The 16,938-nt window shown below is 42.3% G+C and overlaps 1 protein-coding gene across 2 annotated transcripts; it reads left to right on the top strand.

Annotated features, from left to right (window-relative positions):
- The first annotated feature begins 48 nt into the window (after positions 1 to 48).
- On the top strand, positions 49 to 16,493 carry LOC106881886 (vacuolar protein sorting-associated protein 53 homolog). Of its 2 annotated transcripts, XM_089346269.1 has the most exons (20): positions 49 to 201; positions 1,990 to 2,120; positions 3,137 to 3,290; positions 4,170 to 4,285; positions 5,098 to 5,217; positions 5,497 to 5,575; positions 6,112 to 6,255; positions 6,674 to 6,816; positions 7,042 to 7,180; positions 7,705 to 7,827; positions 8,666 to 8,760; positions 10,184 to 10,426; positions 11,520 to 11,756; positions 12,113 to 12,191; positions 12,848 to 12,996; positions 13,683 to 13,752; positions 14,218 to 14,303; positions 14,775 to 14,826; positions 15,161 to 15,265; positions 16,146 to 16,493. In XM_089346269.1, exons 1-20 carry the CDS (start codon positions 100 to 102, stop codon positions 16,344 to 16,346), a joined length of 2,568 nt encoding a protein of 855 aa, XP_089202395.1. In that variant the 5' UTR covers positions 49 to 99; the 3' UTR covers positions 16,347 to 16,493. The 2 variants fall into 2 exon arrangements, with proteins under 2 accessions (XP_089202395.1, XP_089202396.1); XM_089346270.1 differs by lacking the exon at positions 7,705 to 7,827.
- Positions 16,494 to 16,938: the final 445 nt, after the last annotated feature.

The raw sequence follows: 16,938 nt of genomic DNA on the forward strand, positions 1-16,938 counted from the left end.
TACTCCCCTTCCTCCACCTCTCTCCCTCTAACACAACGTCTCAATCCCCCTCAATTTATTCCTCCCACTCCTCCTCCCACTCTCGGCTTTGACGGCAACATGGCGTCAACAACCGATTTTGACGACGAAGCCATCGACGACGAACACTTCGAAGATTCAGCTTTGATCTTCCCTCCTGAGGTGCAAGAAGCCATCGACCAGGTAAAATAATCCAACATCTCACTATACCGGACTGTTCGATCCTTCCCGAAGACGCCAGATTCTTCCTGTTAATGTATCCAATTTACACAACCACCTCACAAAATTGTTGTTTACTGAGTATACCTGTAGTTTAGCTGGGGAAATTGTAAACACACACACACACACACACACACACACACACGTAAGCAAACACACTTGCACGCATACATACCACATGAGTGTAATATATATATGTTCATATAATGATATCTGCCAAATGCATTGGTAAGATAAAACATGTAATCGTTACCAAAATAAAAAATCGTCCACAAAGGACTATAGTAAGCTCCTTATGAATCGATCTCCTTGTTTATATATCAATATCAATATATATATATATATTGATATATAAACCAGGAGATCGATTCACTTATATATATATATATAAGTGCTAGCTCATGAAACCCTGGGCCCTTGAGACAGTCTGTTGCTTCTGCTAAATATGAATAAAAATATACATATACTCATATTTTGAGATCTATTATTTTCCTGTTTGCATCACCATTTATCTATCTACATACACATACGCCCTTACGGCGAAGGTAAAAAGAAAAAATACACATTCACCCGGTGTTTTAGGGTTATGCCGAAAACGGGTGGAGTGTGTATTCTTTATCTCCACCCGCATACACATACACATCTATGTACACAGACATGAATACACAAACACATACAGGCACACACATTCACATATACATAAGCACACACACACACGTACACACATACACAAATATATACATACAATGTCAAGGCTTTGTAAATGCATTGTATCCACCCATCCATATCGTATTATCGAATGACAAGTTGTACAGCTTCTGATCTAATCTATTATTAGTTTTTTTTTATAGAACAGGTAGAGCATCAGATTTAAGTTAAACATACCTTCTGCTAATTATAATTAGCCGATTAATAAATGCATTGTATTAATTAGTTACGTATCTTTTATTTGATGTGTTCAAATCGCACTTGATGTTAACTTCGTCTGTCGTCCCCCTGGTTCCATCAAATCAAACATCAGCCATGTAATGGGGTTGGTGTAGTGGACTATGTCCATAAACCCTTAGATTTGTACCCTTCTCTCAGTGTTTGTTACAGGTTGATTTTTAACAGAAACGTTAAAGACGTCAGGACAAAATAATATTTAGTTGCGTATTTTTAAAGTTCTGAGTTCAAATCTCACCAAGGTTGACATTGTTTACATCGTTCTGGGGATCAATAAAATTCGGTACGGATCAAGCCCTGTGATCGATTATTATAACATCAGAATAAGGCGGTGAACTGACTGGAAAAAAAATAATGTTAGCTCTCCGGACTAAATGCTCAGCAATATTTCTTCCGGTTTTTCATTCTGGGTTCAAATTCTGCTGAGGTTCGGCTTTACTCTTTACTCTTTTACTTGTTTCAGTCATTTGACTGTGGCCATGCTGGAGCACCGCCTTTAGACGAGCAAATCGACCCCAGGACTTATTCGTTTTGTAAGCCTAGTACTTATTCTATCGGTCTCTTTTGCCGAACCGCTAAGTTACGGGGACGTAAACACACCAGCATCCAGCTATACAAGAAGCTACCCCCAACAAATTTCATCCAATGCACGCAAGCACGGAACAATGAATATTAGCACAATGGTGATGATACACACACACACATACACAGATACATGCGTATCCAATGCACGTGTACGCACACATAGACATCACATATGCATTTCTTATTTTTTTTTGAAATTCTGTTGTGTGTTTCCTTTTCCAGGTTTTACCTAGTAACGATCCTCTCGATCGGCCGGACTTTAACCCTGTCGACTACATCAACACGCTTTTCCCCACGGAACAGTCCCTGGCAAACATTGACGATGTGGTTGGCAAAATTAGGCTGAAAATCCGGTGAGACCCTGTTGCCTTATTTGGAATGTTGCTGTTCATCATCATCATCATCATCATCATCATCATCATTTAATTGTCTCTTTTACAGTTTGACAGGAGCTGATCAGCCAGGGAGCTGTCCCGATCTCAACTATCTCTTGTCACATGGTTTCTATGGCTGGATGCCTTTTCTAATGCCAGCCCCTTTACAGAGTGTGCTGGGTACTTTTCTCTCTATGTCGAAAGACCTACAGAAACACACAAGCACACCCATACAAATAACAAAAAAAGATAGCCATATTCTTTTCTACTCTAGGCACAAGGCCCGAAATTTTAGGGGAGGGGGCCAGTTGATTAGATCAACTCCAGTACACAACTGGTACTTAATTTATCAACCCCAAAATAGCTATATTTCTCCATAGCCATATTGTTCTGTAGAGTGTAGTGAGTGTTTTTATGTACCACCGGCACGAAGGCCAGTCAGGCGGTATTGGCAACGGCCACGCTCGAAATGGTGTATTTTATGTGCCACCTGCACAGGGGCCAGTCAGACGGTACTGGCAACGGCCACGCTCGAAATGGTGTATTTTATGTGCCACCGGCATGAGGGCCAATCAGACGGTACTGGCAACGGCCACGCTCGAAATGTTGTATTTTACGTGCCACCTGCACAGGGGCCAGTCCAGCGGCACTGGCAACGATCTCGCTCAAATGTCTTTTCACGTGTCACTGGCACAAGTGCCAGGAAGGCGACGTTGGTAGCGATCACATTCAAATGGTGCTACAATCACGCTCGGACGGTGCTCTTAGTGATCTACTGGTACAGGTGCCATCACGATTTCGCTTTCGCTTGCCCCAACAGGTCTTCGCAAGCCGAGTTTAGTGTTCAATGAAGGAGACGTTGGCATGGGAACCAGTCTACAAATTTAGTTCAATTTCTTTTTATAATCACTTTTTATGATCATTTTCGTAATATTTTTATTTATTTATTTTTCTCCGTTCCCTCTCCTAAACATTGCTTTCTCTCGTTTGTGTAGGAAACTGGACGAAGAAATCGGTACGGTAGTTCGGGGTCAAACCAATGTTGGAGAAAATGGGCGGCAAGCTCTTGAAGAGGCTCAGAAAGCAATTCAAGAACTTTTCTCCAAGATCAAAGACATAAAGGATAAAGCAGAGAAATCTGAAGAAATGGTAAGTGCCAAACCGTTTGGTGATGAGGGAGTCACGGCAAAGAGAATGAGAAGGGGTGGAGGATGGAAGCGAGAAATGGGTCTTTTTCTTATATATTTAGTTTTTGTATTTTGTTTCTTGTTTGTTATTTTGTTCCTTTTTCAATGATTTACCAAATGGGGGTAGGTGGCTGTGTGATTAAGAAGCTTGCTTTTTAACCATGTGGTCTTGGGTTCAGTCCCACTGAGTGGCACCTCGGGTGAGTGTCTTCCATTATAGCCCTGGGGCAACCAATCTATTGTGAGGGGATCTGGTAGATGGAAACTGAAAGGAGCCCATTGTGCATGTGTGTGTATGTGTCCACGTTTGTGTGTGTGTGTGTGTGTGTCTTCATGCACTAACCTACCTGGTAAGAAACTCATACGCTTCCATGGACCTGATTGACTTGGAGGGATCGCTGCCAATCATGGCCTAGATCTCACCAACAGATTCAGGAATTCTTTTCTTATCAGAATGATCAGAGTGAGTTTCCCAAGCTGCCGTACCTTCGTAAACACCATTAGACTCATCCAAGTCTTTCCGAATCCTCTGCACATGTCCTCAGATTGACACCCAAACACTCTGAAATGTTCGTATTGAAGCTTCCGGCGTGAATGCCATAAAGTACAGCATGTCGTTTCTAAATTTCTGGCAGAGTGAATTGCATCATGGTGCTGTTTTTCTCACAGACGGGGGCCCAACTGATCCTACCATACTGTGTAGTCGACAAAATCAAAACCAAACAATGTGCATGTGTGAAATTAAAAATATAAAATGGTGACAATTTACCCATCGCACCCTGTATATATATTTGTATATTGTTAATCTACAAACATGCTTTCTTCTGATTGTTACAACCAGGTGAAGGAGATTACCCGTGACATCAAGCAACTGGACCATGCGAAGAGACACCTTACAAGTTCAATCATCACTCTCAACCACTTGCATATGTTGGTAGGGGGTGTTGATAGTCTTACGTAAGTCGTAAATATAATCACTATATCAGTCTATCATTTTTACATGTCTCCATCATCGTCGTCATTTAATGACTGTCGTCCATGGGTCGGTCGGTGTGACCAAAGCTGGGGAGCTGCACCAGACTCCAGTCTGATTTCGCATGGGTTTTCTACAGCTGGATGTCCTTCCTAACATTAACCATTTCACAGTGTGCCGGGTGCTTTTGCGTGGCACCGCACGGCCGCTTTTGCATGATGTCACACGGGCACTTTTTATGCGGGACCGTCACGAGTGCTTTACACTGTCAGAAGGATCAGTCTTAATACTTTCCCTCCTCCTTCATTGGACACGAAACTCAGCTTGCGAAGACTTATTGGGGCAAGCGAAAGCGAAATCGGGATGGCACCTGTGCCCAGCGTCGCCTTTCTGGCACTTGTGCCCGTGACATGTGTAAGGATTTTCGAGCGAGATCGTTGCCAGTGCCCCTCGACTGGCTCTTGTGCGGGTGGCACATAAAATACACCATTTGAGCGTGGCCGTTGCCAGTACCGCCTGACTGGCCTTCGTGCGGGTGACACGTAAAAGCACCCACTACACTCTCTGAGTGGTTGGCGTTAGGAAGGGCATCCAGCTGTAGAAACTCTGCCAAATCAGATTGGAGCCTGGTGCAGCCATCTGGTTTCACCAGTCCTCAGTCAAATCGTCCAACCCATGCTAGCATGGAAAGCGGACGTTAAACGATGATGATGATGATGATTATATCCATCATCATCATTATCATTTATCACTCACCCCCCTCCTTCACTCACACTCCACATCTTCCTTTTAACAGAACTCTGACTCGCCGCCGTCAGTACCTCGAAGTGGCAAACCTCCTCCAAGGTGTACTCAACGTCTTGGAGCACTTTGACCGTTACATGGCCATTCCTCAGATCAAGCAGCTCTCCGATAAGTAAGTTACATTTATAATTTGTTTCCCTGCCTTTGTTTTGTCATTGATGTTGTTGTTTAGCCCTGGGTCATCTCTGATCCGTGGAGGCACAATGGCCCAGTGGTTAGGGCAGCAGACTCGCAGTCATAGGATCGCGATCCTATGACCGCGAGTTTGCTGCCCTAACCACTGGGCCATTGCGCCTTCACCATCATAAACGATAGTGCCAGGATATATAATCATCTTTATATACACATGCGTATGTATGTACATATATGTGTGTCTTGATTTTTTTTGCAGGGTGAAACAAATACAGGCTGAACTGGGAACACAGATTACTGCTGACTTTGAGGAATCTTTCCAAGGGCCCGCTGCAAAGGTAATGTTTATAGTGTGTGTGTGTGTGTGTGTGGAGTTACATATAACCTTTGAAACCTGAACAGCTGTCTGTGTAAATTCTTGTAATGTTTCCTCATCCATCACTCCTGTGCCAAATAAAGTACCAGTTAAGTACTGTGGACAGCACAATCAACCATGTCCCTACCCTAACAATAAGACCTTGGATCTTTGTTAATGCAAGCTGGCAGAACTGTTAGCCTGTCCGATAAACTGCTCAGCAGTATCTCATCTGTTTTTTTTACATTCCGAGTTCAAATTGTGCCCGGGTCGACATTTCGTCCATCTTCGTGTTCTGAGTTCAAATTCCACTAAGGTGGACTTGACTTTTCATCCTTTCAGGGGGGCTCAATAAAATAAGTACCATTTGAACACTGGAGTCAACGTAATCAGTTTAACCTCTACCTCCGAAATTGCTGGCCTTGTGCCAATATGTGAAACCAACATTATCATCATCATCATCATCATCATCACCATTATTATTTATTTATTTATTTATTTGTTTACTTATTATTGCAGTATGGCCCTAGCAACCTGAAGCAGCTGGCTGAAGCATGTTTGGTGGTCAATGTGCTTGACCCGAAGGTAAAACGTGACATTCTCGGATGGTTTGTCAAGCTGCAACTCTCTGAGTACACGGTACTCTTTGCAGAGGACCAAGACGTGAGTACAGAGCATGGTCTCTCCATTGTCTTTTGATTTATAAGGGCCAACAGTTTTGTTTGGAGAGGTAGAGAGGGGTTACAGTTTGGGATAAGATATGTGTCCACCTTTCTTATTTGTTTTGTCATCATCATTGTTTAACCCTTTTAGCATTTAAACCGGCCATATCTGGCCAAAAGTATTCTGCCTGTTTTATGTTCAAACTGGCCAGATCTGGTCTCTCACACCAACCCTACAATATCATTTTAAAAACTAACAGTTACCTCATCAAAAAATCTCATAGCTACAAGATAATGCATGATTAGTTCAAAGCAATGTGGATAAAAAAAGCATTAATTTTGGCAGAAGAATGCGAAGTTGAAATCTGTGCTGTCCACTACTGAGCTATTGTGTATCGTTTCTGTCTGTCTGTTCACAGGTTGCATGGTTGGATAAAATCGATAGACGTTATGCGTGGATCAAACGTACCTTGGTCAGTTTTGAAGAGAAATTTGGACACATCTTTCCTGTGGAATGGGAAGTCAGTGAACGAATATGTATTGAGTTTTGTGAAATAACTAGGTAAGTGTGTCAATAAGTGTTGTTGTTGTTGTTGTTGCTTTTCTTCTTTCTTTTTTCATCTCTTTTCCCCTGCTTCTTTCTTTCATTCTTTCTTTCTTCCTTCCTTTCTTCATATTTTCCATCCTTTTCTTCCTCCCTTCTTTCTATTCTTCTCTACTACCTATCTTCCCGATCCCTCGTTTCTTCTTTCCTTCCTTAACTCTACTTAAACTTTCTCCATTCCAGGAGAGAATTATCCAAGGTAATGGCTAAGCGTGCCACGGAAATAGATGTCAAATTACTCCTATTTGCTATTCAAAGAACAAGCAATTTTGAATCCTTAATCGCCAAACGTTTCACCGGCATCACTCTCCAAGAAAACTTGGTATTTATTAAATTATCTCTCTTTGATTACTTACTCTTTTACTCTTTTACTTGTTTCAGTCATTTGACTGCGGCCATGCTGGAGCACCGCCTTTTAGTCGAGCAAATCGACCCCAGGACTTATTCTTTGGAAGCCTAGTACTTATTCTATCAGTTTCTTTTTTGCCGAACCTCTAAGTTACGGGGACGTAAACACACCAGCATCGGTTGTCAAGCGATGGTGGGGGGACAAACACAGACACACAAACGCACATACATATATATATATATATACATATATACGACGGGCTTCTTTCAGTTTCCGTCTACCAAATCCACTCACAAGGCTTTGGTCGGCCCGAGGCTATAGTAGAAGACACTTGCCCAAGGTGCCACGCAGTGGGACTGAACCCGGAACCATGTGGTTGGTAAGCAAGCTACTTGCCACACAGCCACTCCTACGCCTCTATATATGTATATATAACTATTTAATTAGCCTCGTTCCTTCAAAGTTTGTTGTTAATTGGATGATATTTATCTATGCAGCCAACCAAAGTTGCAATAACCCCAGTGATGTCCCCTACTAATCCTTTTGAAGAAGCCAGTAGCCCTTATGAACCTTCCAACCCATTTGAAAACGAGAACGCAGAATCTGTTGAGGAAACAAAGGTCAGTATATCAATCTGTCTTCCTTCCTTCTTTCCTTCCTTCCTTCCCTCCCTTCCCTTCCTCTTCTTCTCTTCTTCCTCCTTCCCTTTTCTTCTGCCCCCCCCACCCCCCATCGTCGTTATCATCATCGGAAGCAGTTTATTGATTGTTCTTCTGATCATCTGCCTCGTGGCTGGTTATGTGAAACTCTGAGTAACGGCTTGTGAAGTTTTTAATCTTCAATAAACACACACACACATACACGTATATCTAGTCACATTTTTCTATTTATTATAATTGGCCCCATCTCCCAATTAGATAAAGAGGTTTTTTTTTTCTCTGTTCACATCGGTCTTATACTTGTATGTATGTATGTACAACATGTTAATTCAATTCTGATTTTTGTTCTCACATCAAAGGATCACATTGAGTAAGCAAGCAATGGAAATCACCAGCCCCATATAATTAAATATACTTTACATTTTGTATTGAGTACATCCTCCTCATCATCATTTAATGTCCGCTTTCCATGCTAGCATGGGTTGGACGATTTGACAGAGGACTGGTGAAACCAGATGGCTACACCAGGCTCCAATCTGATTTGGCAGAGTTTCTACAGCTGGATGCCCTTCCTAACGCCAACCACTCCGAGAGTGTAGTGGATGCTTTTACGTGCCACCGGCACAAAGGCCAGACAGGAGGTACTGGCAACGGCCACGCTCGAAATGGTGTATTTTACGTGCCACCTGCACAGGAGCCAGTCCATCGGCATAATCCAAAAAAACATGTCTGTACATGCTCTTCTCTCTCTGCTGTAATTTCAACAACGTTAATTAGAGACTGATTCTTCAATCAACAGGTTCTTGGACCCAAGCCTCCAGTCTCACCCTTCGATGGAATCATCTCCAAATGCTTTGAGCAACATCTGAATATTTATATAGAATCACAAGACAGGTAAATATTGCTGTTGTTTTGTGTGGTGTGTCACGTGTATCTAAATGCTGTGCTGCAAGTGTCTAACCCTTGTGTTACATGACTCTAACCACAATGTCACATCTAGCTCTGGTATTACTTGTCTATAGCCCCTGTTATATGTGTGCAGCCCCTGTGTTACATGTCTCTAGCCCCAATGTCACATGTCTCTAGCCTCTGTGTTACATGTCTTTAACCTATGTGTTACATTCCTCTAGCTCCTGAGTTACAGTCTCTAGCCTGTGTTACATTTCTCTAGCTTCTGTGTTACATTTTCTCTAGTCTCTGTGTTACATGTCTTTAGCCTCTGTGTTACATATCTTTAGCATCTGTGTTACATATCTTTAGCGTCTATGTTAAATTTCTCTAGTCACTGTGTTACATGTCTCTAGTCCCTATGTTACATCTATCTAGCCACTGTGTTACATATTCAGGCATAGTATATCTAGGACTACTTGTGTGTCCTTCCCTTTTTAAGATGATAGGTTTTACTGCTATTTTTAGCACCACCACCACCACCACTACTACTACCACCACAACCACTACTACTATTACCACCACCACCACTACTACTTCCACCACAACAACTACTACTACTCCCACCACCACTACTACTACCACTATCACCACACCACCACTACTACCACCACAACCACTACTAGTATTACCACCACCACACCCACTACTACTACCACTATTACCACAACCACTACTACTACCACCACCACCACACCCACTACTACTACCACCACAACCACTACTACTACCACCACCACCACACCCACTACTACTACCACCACAACCACTACTACTATTACCACCACCACCACTACTACTTCCACCACAACAACTACTACTACTCCCACCACCACTACTACTACCACTATCACCACACCACCACTACTACCACCACAACCACTACTAGTATTACCACCACCACACCCACTACTACTACCACTATTACCACAACCACTACTACTACCACCACCACCACACCCACTACTACTACCACCACAACCACTACTACTACCACCACCACCACACCCACTACTACTACCACCACAACCACTACTACTATTACCACCACCACCACTACTACTTCCACCACAACAACTACTACTACTCCCACCACCACTACTACTACCACTATCACCACACCACCACTACTACCACCACAACCACTACTAGTATTACCACCACCACACCCACTACTACTACCACTATTACCACAACCACTACTACTACCACCACCACCACACCCACTACTACTACCACCACAACCACTACTACTACCACCACCACCACACCCACTACTACTACCACCACAACCACTACTACTACCACCACCACACCACCACTACTAATACCAAATACCACTGCTTTTTTGTTTCTATTATACTTTCAGGAACCTTGCTGAGTTGATCTGCCGTTTCATAGAGGATTTCCGCCAACATGGAAGTCTTCGTGTCGAAGGGGAGGAAGGTAGCAACGTTCTGCCGAGCTGCGCCGATCTGTTTGTCTTCTACAAGAAGTGCATGGTGCAGTGTTCGCAACTTAGCACAGGGCAGCCAATGCTTGACCTCACCAAAACATTCCAGAAATATTTGAAGGAGTACGCTCATCGAGTTCTACTCAACAACCTACCAAAGTGAGTATGAGTGCAGTTTTATTTCCTTATTGCTGTTGCTCGGTCAGTCATCTTCCATCTTTTAGTACACTCACCAAGTTCTACTCAACAGCCTACCAAAGTGAGTATGAGTGCAGTTTTATTTCCTTATTGCTGTTGCTCGGTCAGTCATCTTCCATCTTTTAGTACACTCACCAAGTTCTACTCAACAGCCTACCAAAGTGAGTATGAGTGCAGTTTTATTTCCTTATTGCTGTTGCTCGGTCAGTCATCTTCCATCTTTTAGTACACTCACCAAGTTCTACTCAACAGCCTACTAAAGTGAGTATGAGTGCAGTTTTATTTCCTTATTGCTGTTGCTCGGTCAGTCATCTTCCATCTTTTAGTACACTCACCAAGTTCTACTCAACAGCCTACCAAAGTGAGTATGAGTGCAGTTTTATTTCCTTATTGCTGTTGCTCGGTCAGTCATCTTCCATCTTTTAGTACACTCACCAAGTTCTACTCAACAGCCTACTAAAGTGAGTATGAGTGTAGTTTTATTTCTTTATTGCTGTTGCTCGGTCAGTCATCTTCCATCTTTTAACATTACGAGCATACTCTCTTCTTCAGAGAAGGTAGAGGAAGAGAAAGAAAAAAGCCCTTTGCTCTCTAGGGACCATCATTTAACTTCTGTGTTAGGTTGACACTTGGGAAAATTGGAAGAAGTTTTTAACGTTTCGAGCATACACACTTCTTCAGAAAAGATAGATGAGAAGACAAAAAGGCTTTTAGCTCCCTATGGGACCTAATCCATCAAGGATTTTTCTTCACTGTTCTTGACTCTGGGCTGTCCTCTCTCAAGGTCTTGTTGGTTCTATAATTTTTCTCATTCCTAGGTAGGAATGTTGGCTCTATGCAAATCCATTTTTACCCTTGGGAAGAAGTGGCCTGTATCCTTTGACCTGTCCAGCATGGGAAGCCCTAATAGGAGCGCTTGCACACTGTTGGCAAAGCTCTCAGGGTCACTGAGACACACAAGCCCTCCATGCCACAAGGACTGGGCCTTGCGGTAGTTCCATGCCCCCCTAACTTTTTATCAGACCTTAACACCTGTTTCGTTTCTTACTTTCAGAATGAGCTCCCAGTCTGCCAACCTCAGCTCAGCATCGGGTTTGATCCAGAGTATTCTGAAGGAAGGAGAGGTGGCTAAGTTCACCGAGGAAGAGCAGTGCAGAGCATGCAGCATCCTCTGTACAGCCGAGTACTGTATGGAGACCACACAGCAGCTGGAGAGCAAACTGAAGGAGAAAGTCGACCCGGCGCTTGCTATTCACATTGATCTCAACGCAGAGCAGGATCTTTTCCATAAGTGAGTATGAGTGGTGGTGGTGGTATGAGGTGATGTTATGAGAGTGGTGGTGGTGGTGGTATGAGGTGATGTTATGAGAGTGGTGGTGGTGGTATGAGGTGATGTTATGAGAGTGGTGGTGGTATGAGGTGATGTTATGAGAGTGGTGGTATGAGGTGATGTTATACGAGTAGTGATGCTGATGTGATGTTATGGGAGTGGAGTTGGTGGTGGTGGTAACGGGAAGTTATGGTGTTAGTGGTGGCAGTGATGTGATCTTAGGAGAGCGGTGGTGGTGGTGTCGATGGTAGTGTTGTTGATTATGATGATGATGATGATAATGATGTTTATTTCTCTTACTCCTCTCTTTTTGCCAGTGTCATCTCCAACTGCATACAGCTCCTGGTACAGGACCTCGATTCTGCCTGTGAACCAGCCCTGACAGCCATGAGCAAGGTAATATAATAGGGCTCTGCTATCACACATTGCTTTAGACAGAAAGGGAACAGAAGTGGGTGGGAGCTACAATATTAAACTGGACTGTTGCTAAATGCCTGAACCCATTTACGGAATACACAGTGTGTTGTATTTGTGTATGTACAGTCATGGCCCAGTGGTTAGGGTAGCGGACTCGCGGTCATAGGATCGCGGTTTCGATTCCCAGACCAGGCGTTGTGAGTGTTTATTGAGCGAAAACACCTAAAATTCCACAAGGCTCCGGCAGGGGATGGTGGCGAACCCTGCTGTACTCTTCTACCACAACTTTCTCTCACTCTTACTTCCTGTTTCTGCTTTGTGCCTGTAATTCAAAGGGTCAGCCTTGTCACACTCTGTGTCACGCTGAATATCCCCCGAGAACTACGTTAAGGGTGCACGTGTCTGTGGAGTGCTCAGCCACTTGCACGTTAATTTCACGAGCAGGCTGTTCTGTTGATCGGATCAACTGCAACCCTCGACATCGTAAGCGACAGAGTGCCAACAACAACAACAGTCATGGCCAAAGGTTTGGAACATAGGTCTGGAAATTAGAATTTATATATTAAATTTAAAACTGTTATTATTGTTATATTAATCTAGATGTCTATTTTCTTTGTGCTACACTTTTATTTCAGATGTCTTGGTCAACCGTTGAGACCGTGGGAGACCAGAGTGGTTACGTCACTGCTATTACGTCTCACCTGAAACAGAACCTGCCAATCATCCGCGACAACCTTGCGTCATCTCGCAAGTACTTCACACAGTTTTGTGTAAAATTTGCAAAGTGAGTTACCCTTCATTTTTCTTTTTTTCTATTAACCCCTAAAAAAAAAACCATAGGGAAACCTATGTTTTGGGGAACCTGTAGCTTGCCCAAGCTTATTTAGTGAAGTGGGGCGGGGTGGAGGAACTTAGGAGAGTCAACAGGCATCAGATATTGTGTAAGAAAATATACAGGGGAAGAAAAAGGGACGACTGTTTTGTTTGTGGATGGATGAACAGAATGAAAGGAAGTTACAAAGGTGAAATGGTGATTCAGGAAAATCCCTTAAACAGGGGTTGAGAGGCTAAAGTATGCTAGAGGGACGCACACAGGTGTCTTGCTGTAGAAGAGATACATGGCTACTTTACATTATACTAGCTCTATAGCCCGGCTTTGCTCGGGATTAAGTTAGGATGGCCGCAGTCAAATTACTGAAACAAGTAAAAGAGTAAAGAGAGTACAAAAAAGTGAGTACAAGGGGAAATTCCAGGCATCAGTGATTGAAAAAAAATGAATAGCACAACCACATCAGGGACCAGGATTGGATGTGGAAGTTGACTGATTGGGATTGGTTGTTCAACCATGTCAGAGGATGGTGTTGGTCATGGTGGTGATGATGATGATGATGATGATGATGATGACTTCTACAAACTCAAACACAGGTACGATTACATACTGACATTCACCTCTTTCTCTTGTCTTTTCAGCACTTTCATTCCAAAGTTTATTACACACATGTACCGTTGTAAACCAGTCAGTACTGTGGCAGCTGAACAGGTGAGTATTTAAACGCATTGTGCGAAGGTGCATGGCGCTGTGGTTAGTGCGTTGGGCTTGCAGTTATGAGGTAGTGAGTTTGATTCCTGGACTGGGCTGTGAGTTGTGTTCTTGAGCAAGACACTCTATTTTTCACGTTGCTCCAGTTCCACTCAGCTGGTGCCACATCACTGGTGCCAAGCTGTATCATGGCCTTTGCCTTTCTCTTGGTTAACATCAGTGGTGAGGAGAGCGGGAGGCTGGTATGCATGGGCGACTGCTGGTCTTCCATAAACAACCTTATCAAATCCATTCACAAAGCTTTGTTCTGTCCAGGGCTGCAGTAGAAGACATGTGTCCAAGGTACCACACAGTGGGACTGAACCTGCGACCAGGGGGGGTTACAAAGCATGCTCCTTTTTTTGCAGACCCCTACCTTTTGTTTTTCTTCTCACTTACTCTCCAAATATTCTATTCTTTTTCAAGCTACTCCTAGACACACACTCACTGAAGACTGTGCTACAGGATTTACCATCTTTGGGTTCACGGGTTCTGAGAAAAGCCCCCGCAAGGTATGTGTATTGTCCCCTTACATTTCATACATGCATTTGTGGTTGTTGCGTGTGTGTGTGTATATATATGTACATGTGTGTGTGTATGTGTGCATAGGTTTATATGTTAACCAGGGTTGTATATTCCAGGTGTCGTGGAGGTGCAATGGCCCAGTGGTGAAGGCAGCGGACTCGCGATCATAGGATCGCGGTTTCGATTCCCAGACCGGGCGTTGTGAGTGTTTATTGAGCGAAAACACCTAAAGCTCCATGAGGCTCTGGCACGTGGGGTGGGGTGAACCCTGCTGTACTCTTTCACCACAACTTCCAGCACGTCCAATACAACAACCATCATGCACCATTGATGTTAGCGTGTTGTAATTGAATTTATTTCAACTTCTGATGACTGAAGCTATGTTATGCCATAAATAGATGTTATATATATGTAATTAAACCAATTTATTTTCATTGCTTTTAAATCTTCTCTTGTAGTTTCACCAAAATTGTCAATAAAGGAATGACAAAAGCAGAAATGGTTCTAAAAGTGAGTTTTTTTTGTTTTTGTTTTTTTCTTCGTTTCTCTTCTTTGGACCTTTTTCCATGCCACCCTACCTGAGGCCCCAATTCTCACTTCCTGTTCTATGAGAGGAAGCGTTTTGGTTTAAAGTAACAATAAAAATAATCCTTTCAACTATAAGCACAAGGCCTGCAATTTGGCGGGGCGGGGTAGTCAATTACATCGACCCCAGTGCGTAACTGGTACTTACATCATTGACTTGGAAAGGATGAAAGATAACGTCGACCTTGGCAGAATTTGAACTTGAAATGCTGCTAACGATGATAATGATGATGATGATGATGATTTTTATTTGTTCCAGATGGTGATGTCCCCTCATGAGCCAGCCCAAGCATTTGTCGACAACTACATGAGGCTTCTCACTGATTCGGACCTGGCAGAATTCCAGAAAGTCTTAGAAATGAAGGTACGTAAATTTGCTCATCTGTCAAACCCCTCTTTCTTGATGACATACAGAAAGACGTACACATGTATGCTTATATACACACACACACACACATACATACATACAAACATACACACAATTTGTCTCTGTTAACTACATCCCAAAGATGAAGCCTTGTATCTTTGTTGGAAACGGGTTCCCTCCTCAGTGGAAGATTTATAATGAGTGGCTGTCTGGTAAGTAGCTTGCTTACCAACCACATGGTTCCGGGTTCAGGCCCACTGCGTGGCACCTTGGGCAAGTGTCTTCTACTATAGCCTTGGGCCGACCAAAGCCTTGTGAGTGGATTTGGTAGACGGAAACTGAAAGAAGCCGGTCGTATATATATATATATATATATATATATATATACATAGGCACAGGAGTGGCTGTGTGGTAAGTAGCTCGCTTACCAACCACATGGTTCCGGGTTCATTCCCACTGTGTGGCACCTTGGGGAAGTGTCTTCTACTATAGCCTCGGGCCGACCAAAGCTTTGTGAGTGGATTTGGTAGACGGAAATTGAAAGAAGCCGGTCGTATATATATATATATATATACATAGGCACAGGAGTGGCTGTGTGGTGTGTGGTAAGTAGCTCGCTTACCAACCACATGGTTCCGGGTTCATTCCCACTGTGTGGCACCTTGGGGAAGTGTCTTCTACTATAGCCTCGGGCCGACCAAAGCTTTGTGAGTGGATTTGGTAGACGGAAATTGAAAGAAGCCCGTTGTATATATATGTATATATATATATATGTATGTTTGTGTTTGTCTCTCCCCTCCCCACCCCCAACATCGCTTAACAACCGATGGTGGCGTCCCCATGACTTTTTTTATTTGTAATATTTCGGCTGTTGCAGGCATTGAAACGAAGTGAACAGAACACACTCATGGAACTGTATAAGGCTCGGATTCCTACCCACAATGCAACTGTTCACAACGAGGTGCAGAGAAACAACCAGTCAATTGCAACGTTCTCCTCCATGACTGCATCGGCAACTCCGGACGCGGAGTCCAGCCGTATCAGAAGGCTTGAGAAGCTGATCAAAAAGAGACTTTAAGTTTCAAACCAAACCAAGCCATACATACATACATACATACATGCATGTATGTCTATATATATATATATATATATATATATATATATATGCATGTATGTATGAGCGTATGTCTGTGTCCACGTGTATGAATGTATATTTATGTTTGTGGGTTATTGCATGTATGTATACGTATAGATATATATATATATACACACATAATATATATACATATATATTAATATATTTATATATATATAAGGTATGTGTATATATATATATATATATATATATATATATATATATATATATATATATATATATATATGTGTATATGTATATATATATATATGTGTATATGTATATATATATATGTGTATATGTATATATATATATGTGTATATGTATATATATATATGTGTATATGTATATATATATATGTGTATATATATATATATATATATATATATATATATATGTATATGTATATATACATATATATATATATGTATATGTATATATACATATATATATATATATATGTATATATACATATATATATATATGTATATGTATATATACATATATATATATATATATATATATATATATATAT

This window comes from Octopus bimaculoides, chromosome 30, assembly GCF_046866305.1.
Source record: "Octopus bimaculoides isolate indiv1 chromosome 30, ASM4686630v1, whole genome shotgun sequence".
Classification (NCBI taxonomy): Eukaryota; Metazoa; Mollusca; class Cephalopoda; order Octopoda; family Octopodidae; genus Octopus; species Octopus bimaculoides.

Coding starts and splice junctions, on each gene's coding strand:
- LOC106881886 (XM_089346269.1), top strand. CDS start 100: ATGGCGTCAACAACCGATTTTGACGACGAAGCCATCGACGACGAACAC. Junction 5,218..5,496: donor ATCAAGCAGCTCTCCGATAA/GTAAGTTACATT, acceptor TTTTTTTTGCAG/GGTGAAACAAATACAGGCTG. Junction 7,828..8,665: donor AATCTGTTGAGGAAACAAAG/GTCAGTATATCA, acceptor TTCAATCAACAG/GTTCTTGGACCCAAGCCTCC.